The 11637-nt window shown below is 31.9% G+C and overlaps 2 protein-coding genes across 5 annotated transcripts in view; one reads left to right on the top strand and one right to left on the bottom strand.

Annotated features, from left to right (window-relative positions):
- LOC148629443 (uncharacterized) overlaps nucleotides 1-6986 on the top strand; it is a 47587-nt gene extending 40601 nt beyond the window's left edge. For all 4 annotated transcript variants that reach the window (XM_088551250.1, XM_088551251.1, XM_088551248.1 and 1 more), the window contains 8 exons: nucleotides 931-1006; nucleotides 1333-1399; nucleotides 1745-1830; nucleotides 2381-2504; nucleotides 3172-3213; nucleotides 3632-3694; nucleotides 4062-4092; nucleotides 4373-6986. In XM_088551250.1, coding sequence (XP_088407376.1) covers nucleotides 931-1006; nucleotides 1333-1399; nucleotides 1745-1830; nucleotides 2381-2504; nucleotides 3172-3213; nucleotides 3632-3694; nucleotides 4062-4092; nucleotides 4373-4941 — 1058 coding nt within the window. In that variant the 3' untranslated portion in view covers nucleotides 4942-6986. The remainder of the gene's footprint in view (nucleotides 1-930; nucleotides 1007-1332; nucleotides 1400-1744; nucleotides 1831-2380; nucleotides 2505-3171; nucleotides 3214-3631; nucleotides 3695-4061; nucleotides 4093-4372) is intronic.
- Nucleotides 6987-8369: 1383 nt separating this feature from the next.
- Nucleotides 8370-10833, bottom strand: LOC148629442 (cysteine-rich secretory protein LCCL domain-containing 2-like). The gene is made up of 6 exons (XM_088564763.1): nucleotides 10663-10833; nucleotides 10195-10434; nucleotides 9896-10014; nucleotides 9598-9698; nucleotides 8871-9011; nucleotides 8370-8510 (listed from the first exon to the last, which is right to left on the bottom strand). Exons 1-6 carry the CDS (start codon nucleotides 10831-10833, stop codon nucleotides 8506-8508), a joined length of 777 nt encoding a protein of 258 aa, XP_088420889.1. The 3' UTR covers nucleotides 8370-8505.
- Nucleotides 10834-11637: the final 804 nt, after the last annotated feature.

Genomic DNA, 11637 nt, shown 5'->3' with positions numbered 1-11637 from the left:
TAATCCGAAAGAAAGAATATCATATAGCTAGATCCTTTAATCTCAGTTTCCGCTGTATAGATGATGTATTATCTTTAAACAATCCTAATTCTGGGGATTTGATACATCGCGTCTACCCCAAAGAACTTGAGATAAAGGATACTACAGACACTGTGAAGTCAGCCTCATATCTTGACCTACTCTTAGAAATCGATGGTAAAGGAAAACTATTGACCAAACTTTACGACAAACGTGATGACTTTTCATTCAAAATTGTCAACTTTCCTTTCATCTGTGGCAACATCCCTTCAGCACCTGTGTATGGAGTGTTCATATCACAACTCATACGTTATGCCAGAGCTTGCCGAAACTACGCAGACTTTTTGTATCGCGCTAGAACTCTAACAAATAGGCTTCTGGAGCAGGGTTATGTTGCTACAAGATTGAAGTCATCACTACAAAAGTTTTATGGTCGTCATCATGAACTCGTGGATCGTTACGGTGTATCCATCTGCGCCATGAAAACTGATTTGTTCAACGTGTCAAAGTTTTCCTTTCCTCGTTCGTCTACCCCGGACTTGACTTTTTATGAGCGACTCGGTGGGTGTTTCTAGAAAAGCAGAGGGCGCTTACTCTACCGGTGCACCCGGTCCAAGCTCCCAGTTTTTAGTGGAGTCCGAGTTGCTCATTTGCTTTTGTTACTTTGTATATATGATTTTAGTAACTCTATGTTCTTTGTTGTGTATGTCTGTTTTGCATGTCTGGTCTTTGTCCCTGGATTACATTCTTTTGATTACCGATATAACCTTGATTCCCTTGATTAATCTAATACACAACCATCTTATAGGAAAGTGAGTGATCAGATAATTACTTCTACATACGACATTATCTAATTTCTTAGAATGTTACAGGGAAATCATGTTTCATTTTCCATAACAACAACTGTTTCAGGTATTCCTGTAACTTTAACAACATTCTTTGGTATTGCCTCCAAATTATTTCCTGACGAAGTGCAATGTAACGTTGTGTGAGTATTTTACAGTTACATCATGTTCAGCTAAAAATATATTTATAAAAAAAAATAATTGACTAAAAAAGGCCTACACTAATTTTTTTCTGTCGAACTCAAATGTAGAACATAACTCGAACTAAAGTTTTACAACATATAGGTAGCCAACATTTGACAGTTTTGTCAAACACAGTTAATTTGTATACTTTCTTTAAACAATTGTTTTTTTTTGTGTGTATGTTTTCCGCAAAATAAATAAAAGTGCAGAATCTCTGAATTCATCTGATAGAAAATATATAACTCACCTTGAAAAAAAACTAAATTATTTCAAATCTTTCTTACAGATGTTGGATTCGGCATGGACAGTGGCACTTTTATGGCTTCATCGTTCCCGTCATTGCCTTAGATATTGTAAGATAATAAGTCAGGATGTTAAGTAAACCATCCCTCTGGAGATATACCATTATAACATTGCAAAATCCACTTTATATCAACCTTTATCGCTTTATGGAAATAAACACATTTTGTTTATTAACAGTTTGATGTTTTGTTAGGTTTCTTAAAACCTAATTGAAAGGAAAGCCGAAAATTCTGAGAAATACGATCTTATTGATAGAGAAGAATAGTACAAGTTGATGCACTAAGAAGTATTTTTGGTTCCTTAATTTGAACATATACCAGGTAATAAACATGCATTCATCTTCATTTAGTGCACGTACGCGTCCTACTTTAATCTGAACGTTTTTTAATCTGTAGGCTGTACTAACTATGTTGATATTTGCTCTCCGGTCGTGTTTAAAGTATCAAGACGAAGCAAGATATACACCGAAGGCAGCTTTCAGGTAACATGTATTCATAATTACAATTGAGTACCCCTCCCCATAAAAAATCAATTGAAAAAAAGAACATTGACTAATATTTATATTATTTGTGTTAATTCATGAATCGTAGAATGGCTTACAATTTCAATTTTGGTTGCGCGTGTACATGTAATCCTTACTTTGTGAGCAAATGGGAATGGTCGATAACCATTGTAAATGTAGTATTTGATATTTGAATAGTCGGCGACATCCATAGTAAGAGATTTATAAGTCTTTAGTTTGCCTGGTAGTTAGATTTGATTAGCTTTTCATGTGTCTGTATATGTATGTAAATGTCTAAAAATAACATTTTTAAAACAATTAACGTGGCCTGTCAGACAAAAACTATATTTTCTATTCTTTTCATTAACTTGTAACAACACAGACGAAATTTTCGAAGTCAGGATTAAAAGTTTTTTTTTTTTTTTTTCTGTAAGCTCTAATATTGATACTGTATAAAAAGTGCTTTTGGCAAACATCAATAGCATCCACATTCGCAAAACATTTACATACTTAACCTTTTCTCTTGCAGTGTTACTTGTCTGAAAACATTATCTATTTTGGTCTTTCTAAATGCAACTGGATACTGCAGCGTTTTTATCCAAGATGATCGATCAGAACTTACCATCTCATATTCCGTTATTTCCTGTTTATTAGTAAGTGAGACACACTGCTGACGAACCGATGGTTTCGTTTTATTAAAAGTAATCAGTTAATCATCAGATTATTTTCATATCATAATATCATATAAATGAGACAATGAATTTTACCTGAGAACAAAGTGTCATATCTTTCTGTTATGAATTGATTTTATTTTAAAAATGTATAACACTAATAATGTCATGTCATCTTAAATATAAACTGCATGATTTAAACACATATTGGTCTGTAAACGGGTTTTTAAACTTTCACTTTTATTACTGCTTCATCCTTTAATGTACGCGCTGACTTTCTCAGCAACACCAATACTAGTAGATTAGCTATTTTACAATAAACATTTATGCAACGTAAAATGGTTCATCGACATTTATTTAAACCGATTTTGAAAGCTGCATAGAGTAAATGTGGAACTTCTACTCTATCGAAATTAGGGGACTCGTGATCTCGTTTTTCCATGTTAAAAGCTAGAACGCACAACTGCACGCATAAGAATGCTAATATATTCATTAGTTCAATACATTATAAACTGAAACATAACGATTTTCTTCATTTGCTATTATTAAAATATGTGAAATTGTGATTTTTTTAATGCAAAAATGGATTTTGTGGGTTTTGACTTGGGGAAAACCTCAAAAGTACATTAATTTTATGTTTTTATTTCAGGTTGTGATTGTATTTGTTACACGATGTCTTTGTGATCAAAAAGTAAGTTCAATACTTTTGTGAGCGTAATAGTGTTTAAGCATACAATACATCTATAATGTACTCTTTTAGATTAATTTTGCATTTTATTGGTAATTTTCTAGACAACTTCCTGATTTCCAGTTATAATTCTTTATATCTAATTTCAATAATATGTCTGATAACATTTTAGTACTTTCTAACAAACAGCAAAAAAGAAGGATAATTAATTTCAAAGGCAAAGAACATTCTCGCAAATGCACGAAATATCCAATCAGAATTTTCTAACATTAAGAAAACACATACTTGTTTTTAAATGTTCTTTTATAACTTTATTTCCAAAATACGAAGTTTTCTTTTTTAATGAAATAAGCATTATTTGTTACTAAATAAACTTCCTCATTTGTGAGGCTCGTTGTTAAAAACATTTCTTCTTTTCCAGATTATGACAATTCTTTGGCAGAGAAAATCTAAAAATCCAGACAAGCCTATTAAAAATCAAATGGTAAAGGGACTTGACTCATTGTTTTTCGTTATGAAGTGTAATTCAACATAACAACGCAAAACTATATCGTTCTTTATTAATCCAAAGAAATAGACATAAGATGTTGTGAATTACGCTGAATAATTATGCCACTTTTTTATGACGTAATTTGCAATATATTTAAAAATGGAAATAGCGAACGCTTCTATTTACGCCCTCTTTTAATATCAAAACACCCACTATGCAAAGTGAATACAACATACACTGTCTATGTTGTTTATTATACATGCATATGTTTTACTTGGTCGACCCTTCCGGTTTACTAAAAGGTTTTTACACTAAATTCACTTGATTCAAATTTCAATGTCATATTTATATTTCATTACAGAAACGAAATCAAAGTAGTGGATCCTTCAGAGGTAATTTAAAACTTGTATTAAGTTGGTTATTTATTTCTATGCGACAAATAAATTAATGGTAAGACGCAAATTCCATTTTAAGTATATTGTGTCTTTTTTATTTCACTTTCTTATATGAATTGAAGTGAAAATCTTCCTACACAGCCAATACCATTTTGGTTTTTTAATAATTTATAACTAACATTTTCAGTTTTAGTTTTACACGGAATAATCTTTGTTTTAGGAGCTTCTTGAACGCATTTACTATGAAAAAGGCTACTTGAACGATTTCTATTTACAGCGTACATGAAACCAGAATTAGTCCAACTTTCATTGCCCGAGAGAAAGGGAGCTAACAAACATTATGCCCATGTTAATCGCATGAAGTTTACAGATGAAAGAAAGAGACAATTATCAGATCTCCTAGGTAGTTCACAAGCCGGGGAAATCGGCATCAGAAATCATGACAATTTTTCAAATAGAAGTTTACATCATGACAATGGCGCATCAGATAGTGGTATCTTTGGTTCTGATAATGAGAGATTCTTAAACAACTTCGAATTTGAATCAAACAATCACATTCCATCCTCAAACAGGACTATTGCAGCTGATGTCCATCTATCACAAGAATCAAACGATTTTGTTATGAATGAGGGCTTTGGTCCTTTCCCAGAACTTGCCCATAGAACTGCGTGTAAAGAGTTACTTTTAAATCCATCTCGGTCCAACGGTATTGTTCGTCCAAAATTTTCATATGTCATTGATTCTAAGGAAAACCAAGTCATTGCAGAGTCCGGTGAATCGACGACTTTACTGTTACAGCAAAATAAAGATGATAATAGTGACGGTCAGGAATCGGACAGCAATTAAGAAAATCAAATAACATAATTTAGTTGATTTGCATTTTCTAAAGTATAACTCCGCCTAAAAATAACGCAAAAGTAAAGGCAAAGTTAAACATTCATATCAATTTTCAACAGAAATATTTGGAAATCCTTGAGCGGTCAAATACATAATGTTTAAAAGAATGAAAATGTTCGTGAAAGTTGGGTAAAGGTACAAGATTTCATAAAAATTTATTCATTTTACACCATAACCAATCTGAATGATCTCATGATAAACAGCATTCCAAGGAAGAGAAAAAAAGGATAAATTATGTAAATGGCCATTTAAAAATCGAGGCTATTAGAGAATAAAATTACGTGACAACCATCCTCTGCATGATTTGTAGACAGAATGATACTTAGTCAAGCAGAAAAAAAAAATCTTTAAGTATTTATTGAAAACATTAAATTACTTGTCTTGTGGGAAAAAGCGGATTATTAAATTTGCGAGGAGTAGTCAAATGGAATCCTTTATGCAACCTTAGACTATCTTTGTCTTGCTGAAAAAAATAAAAGGGAAGAAATCTCAAGATGTTTTATCTCGCTTTAATTGCTTTGTGCTATGTTCATGTATTTAAAAATATATATATAAATCTAGCGCTTTAATGGTGTAAAATAATTGGATCATACAAAGTAAGGGGCAGTAAATGGTGTTTCAATGTTTGAAATATAATGGTGGTTTATTTTTTTTCTAAAATTGCATGACTAAACTAAAGGCAAATAACAAGTATTTAAAAAGAAGTTGCCGTAATTCCAAAAGAAATAAAAAAAAGATATGCTATTGTTTCAGAGGTTTGTGATAGATATATGTATATACAAAGATCAGAAATTAAGCGTCGTGAATATTTAAAAAAAACAACAGCATTGTTTACATATAATGCATTTTCCACATTATCGTACTTGTTTATCTGGTTCATTGATATCATCTGTCAAAAACTATCTGAAAGGTTGGAATAAGACAAAAATGATAAGACAGCGAAGATTGGCCATGTTCACCAACGTAACCAACAGAAAAGGCCATGTCATTTTTTAATTGAAATAATGCCTTCTTGCCCAATTATATTTGTTTCGACGCAAGAAAAAAATATGTTGTAAGGTTTTTTGTGATTACATTGTTGATCTCGTCTACATAGAATGTTTATGATTAATTATAAATTTATTTAAGTGTTTTTTTTATACCAGGCTTTTGTCATGTACATTTTGCTTGTGACAATCACGTAGTCGGCAGTATTGTTTTTTTTTTCTGTCTGCATAGTCCTCAAAATTTGCATGGCAATATATAAATAAAGCACCTGCAGATTTAAATGTTAAATTAACAATGAATGAGCTTAACGTTAAATCCACGTTAAATTAACGTTAAATCCACGTTAAATTAACGTTAAATGAGCTTGACAGACATTTTACAAAAATAACATTTTAAGATTGAAAAGCTAATGATACATGCCAAAGTAAATGTTTCCCTCTGAAGTATTTTTAGAAATCCTTTCATTTCCTAGTGTAAAAAGCGTAAATTAATCTAATTGAACTGTGATCAGTGCGAAATCCGGTGATTTCATACATGTATCTATTTTACTTTAATTTTCTGTGCCTTTGTATTATTATCAACTGTGATACATGTGTCTTAAATATGTATATCAGATTTATACCTAATATATTATGTGTATTGATATCGAGTATATATTGGCTTCTTACATTCTCAGAAGTGCTTCGTGGACATTTTATAAATGTTGTTCTCATATTTAACATATCTATGTGATACTGAATGGTATTGTTTTATTGAGCATGTTGTATCTTTTTTAAATTATTCTATAAAAAAAAAAGCTTAAATCAAACCTAAAAACAACCTTATATTATGTGTGTTTATAGTAGTTAATGTATGATAACAATTGTTAAACATCATAGTTATGTTCAATCTTTTCCTTTTCATATCTTTTCATTTTTGAGATTTTAATGTAATCATTGAAATGATTGGTGAGCATAACTTTCGTAACACAGTTTTACTAATACATCAAATAAATGATCACAACTGTTTTTCTTAGTTCAAAAACCAAAGTATTACATTACATACAAGTAACATCAAACATGATTGAAAAGATCTGGAGTCAATATAACGAAATTAGGGATGAAAGATGTCAGCTCAATGCCACCCATGAATCTTCAATGAATGATGAGGAAACCCTCACACCACAGGGAAGGTTGCAGCTGATCTCCCTATTTAACTCTCAGATTTAACTCCCTATTTAACGTATGATCTTTAAACAATCCTAATTTCAGGGATTTGATACATCGCATCTACCCCCAAAGAACTAGAGATAAAGGATACTACAGACACTGTGAAGTCAGCCTCATATCTTGACCTACACTTAGAAATCAATAGTAAAGGAAAACTGTTGACCAAACATTACGACAAACGTGATGACTTTTCATTCAAAATTGTCAACTTTCCTTTCATCTGTGGCAACATCCCTTCAGCACCTGTGTATGGAGTGTTCATATCACAACACATACGTTATGCCAGAGCTTGCCGAAACTACGCAGACTTTTTGTATCGCGCTAGAACTCTAACAAATAGGCTTCTGGAGCAGGGTTATGTTGCTACAAGATTGAAGTCATCACTACAAAAATTTTATGGTCGTCATCATGAACTCGTGGATCGTTATGGTGTATCCATCTGCACCATGAAAACTGATTTATTCAACGGTTCATAGTTTTCCTTTCCTCGTTTGTCTACCCCGGATTTGACTTTTTATTAGTAACTCGGCGGGTGTTTCTAGAAAAGCAGAGGACGCTTACCCTACCGGTGCACCTGATCTATGCTACCAGTTTTTAGTGGAGTCCGAGTTGCTCATTTACTTTTGTTACTTTGTATGTACGATTTTAGTTACTTTATGTTCTTTGTTGTGTATGTCTGGTCTTTGTCCCTGGATCACATTCTTTTGACTACCGCTATAACCTTGGTTCTCTTGATTACTCTTTCAGATAACGTTCTTATGTGATGTGGAAAAAATAAAGTAAAGGTATAACGTGCTGATGGTTCTGAATAATTTCATCTTTCAATCGAATGGATTTTATACATATTCTAATAGTGACAAAAATGTAAGACAGTTTCTATTGTTTGGAATTACAATGAAGAAGATGAGTGATTAATGCATAGCGGTTATAAATATATGTCCTTATAAGTCTTTTGTAGGGAATATATTTCTTGGATTTGGTCCCCTCCCTCAAACATAACAATTTGTTATGCTGGAAATTGGTAGTCTCAAGCCTAAGCATACATACACACAAGTTTATACCTAAGTCATTACAATAACCAAAAAATTTGAATGTGGATGACTGGTTAAAATGCCATTGTAGAAAATGAATACTACTTAACGGCCTATGAACAAATAGAAAATCTAGATATAAGTTGTAGAATATGATTTTATTGGACACACATAAAAAAGAAACGTAAGTTGTAATAGTACGTCATAATTGTCTATGGCACAGTAGACACAGTGACCAGATCACAACATACACTGGTTTTCCATTGATATTTGATCTGTTAAGCTTCTCATTCTAAAATATAATGAACAAAATAGTGAGTGCCTATAAGTCTTAAGTTCATATGTAAAATGCAATGGTAGAAATAATTTGTTAAATATCCCTTTACCTATGAAACTCAATATAGACAAGCTTAAATGCGAACACAAAATAATGAGTGAACAGTAAAGGGACAAAAAGATCAAGAAATAGCAAGGCAGAAAGAATATACAAGTTTATCACAGAATATAAAACTATGTAGTTTATTCTTCCAAGAAGTGGACCTCTTTGACTGTCCATGAATTCAAGTCTTATTTTCATTTTTTTCACTAAAAATAATTATACTTCATAGGCTTTAAACCTACGAATGAAGAGGTCATACAAAGTATATCTAACCTGTAATTGAATTCTCGTTATCTTTTGGTTTACTTGAGCAAGCTTGAGGACACTTCTGATGTACCTTTACGTCTGAGCAGTTTATTTTAGAGGACTGACATAACCAACTTTCTATAACACTTCTACGCCTTCTTACAGTACCTGAAATAAACATTGCTGTAAATAACGCGCGTCAGACATAAAATTACTTGAACATATGTTTGATCTAGAACGCATCGAAAGTCAATACAAACTTTAAGAGAAAAGGAGAAAACTAGACATAAACACCGAACACCAGACTGAAAAACACAAATGAATAAAGTATAATACACAAACCGGATTTTTACTAGAAAAAAGTGGCTGTATGAACTCAAAAGTCAAGAGTACATCAAAAGGGTATGTATTATCTGCTTTTTAAGAAACGCCAACCTAGTTGCACACCCATTTCATATACATAAAAAAAATAGATGAATAGTATAGACCTGATCTACAAGTGTAAATAGACGTACCATATAGGTTCACAACTTCAAAATGGCCAATTTAAAACTTTCGACGTGTATTTAAAATATGATTATGTCAAAAAGAGTGATATTATAGTAACATTATAAACAAGAAATAACTCTAATACTTGTCTATTGTGTTAAATTTGTTTCTTTGTATAAAAAGCAAAAGAAAAAAAAAAGAAAAAAAAACATGAAGGCACATTAGCATGTCAAATTCTGTCCGTAAGATTAAATTATAATCTTACTTGTTCCTGCACAAAGCCCGTCAAAACATGGTTCCCTTCCTTCATGACATCTGCTACATGGCGGACCAGGTGTAAATGGCAATTGTCCAATTATATTTCCTCTGCAAAAAAAAAAAAAAACGTGGTCAGACTTATTTGTATATGTATGTGTTAGTAAAAGGTTTATATCGTTAAATAAAATGGAAAATTACTACAAGGTTTGATTAAATTTCATTTTAGCCATACCTGAGAATGTGAAATACCGGGATATAAATTGTAAAAACAAATGTCATTTCTTTCACACAGTAGGAGTACTTACTGAGGATAGTAGAAACAAACAAAATACATTGCATTCCTGAAAGTTCTACCCCTCTCATCAGCCAGAACTGGACAGTAACTCAAACTACAGCCAAGATAACTTGTTCTCGACCAAACCATCTGTACAAATATATTAATTGAATTTAGTTAATGACACAGATTGGTATTATTAAAGCAAAATTCATTGAAAAGTGTAATTTTAAGAAAATTAAAAGTGGATGACTCATAAATGTATTCACATTTACAGTACAAAAAATATTGATTTATATTTGTGCTCGCCTAATTTCTTCACTTACGTACCTGAGTGTAGTGACAGGCAGCACCACAGAACTCTCTTCTCTGTCTAGGGCTTCTCCGTATCCAAAGCTCAATTTCATTGTACCAGTTTCTTATGCCATCTCTTATAGTTTCTATTGGCCTTGGAGCTCGACCAGTACTAGACATAAACGCTAAATTCTCCCCAAATCCCCGCATCTGGTGTTGGAATCTACAAGTTTCTGACCAAGCGCCTGCTTGTCTTTCCAGACGAGTGTCCCAGCGCTGGTAAAACAACATTGTGAGAGTAACGATTAACTTACAATGAGTTACAGAGGTATCTTCATAAACATCTTGTACGCCCGTATAAAATAATAATCAAATTGTTTTGTTTTTTGTTTGTTTATTTTTCTTATTCTTTTTTAGCTTGTTTTGGATTTGCTTGTAACTTTAATAACGAGAGTAAATAAACGAAGCCGACATACACATTTTACAGCATATTTATGCACATACCAGGTATCTCATGTCGGCAGCATTCTGATCTGCTCTAAGTCTGTTGTGTAACTGTTGTATTTCTCCCTTATACCTGTCTATATTTACTAAAACAGCTGACACGTTACTCAGGTATAAACACAGGCATGCAACTAGGTTATACATTGTTAAACTTATAAGGTCCTTATTCATCGTTATCTGGAAAAGGAATATAGAATATTTCAGAAGGTTCAAAATAAATCCAAATTACCATTATTGAACATCTTCATTTATTATTTAAAGGGTTCTCAATTATATCTGAACCTTTACCATTTGCTTTTAGATGCTCTTGTTATTTGAGGATCTCAATAGGATATCACCCAATATTTCTAAAATATTTACATATTTAATTCTCTAAAAGAAAATGGTTAAAGTCTCAGAATAATAAAGAAGATTTGGAAATCGAATTGTGAGGAGAGCTGAAATAAATCGTTTCCTTATTGATGAGCAGCCTCTGAAATAGTATTAATAAGGTTGAAAATAATTGAAGACCTGCTCTGAAAAAAAACCTTTATCGTATCAATGCTTAATAGTTTTGATCTAAATTTTTTTCGCATTCTTAATACAATTTAATTAAATTTTTTTCAGTCTACATTGTTTTACCCAAAGTTTGCATCAAAAATGTAGAAAATCATTTTTATCTAACTTAGAATTTCAAAATAGTTATTTAATGTCTAACTATGATTAATCTATGACATAGATTTTTCTTTTTCGTTTATAGAGTCGACCATCGTAGAATAACAGTAATATTTGTGTATGCATTGAACAACTAAAAGTGCAAAACTTGATTGCTAAATTCAAATTTCACTGTATATAAAGAAGAAAAAAAAATACCTCGCCAGAAGAAAACTTTCCACTTACTTTCTTCTTAGGTAACTTCTACCTGTTCAGTGCCAATTTATGAATGACAAAAGAACACTTTTGTTCATTATATATACTACAATGGTACGTTGTGTT

The sequence above is a fragment of the Perna viridis genome, chromosome 1 (assembly GCF_037379345.1).
Source record: "Perna viridis isolate PV_CMFRI_1.1 ecotype Kerala chromosome 1, ASM3737934v1, whole genome shotgun sequence".
NCBI lineage: Eukaryota > Metazoa > Mollusca > Bivalvia > Mytilida > Mytilidae > Perna > Perna viridis.
The sequence above is the reverse complement of the archived record's forward strand: the minus strand, read 5'-3'. Positions and strand labels throughout refer to the sequence as shown.

Coding starts and splice junctions, on each gene's coding strand:
- LOC148629442 (XM_088564763.1), bottom strand. CDS start 10,833: ATGAATAAGGACCTTATAAGTTTAACAATGTATAACCTAGTTGCATGC. Junction 9,699..9,895: donor GTTTGTTTCTACTATCCTCA/GTAAGTACTCCT, acceptor TTTTTTTTGCAG/AGGAAATATAATTGGACAAT. Junction 9,012..9,597: donor CGGGCTTTGTGCAGGAACAA/GTAAGATTATAA, acceptor TGTTTATTTCAG/GTACTGTAAGAAGGCGTAGA.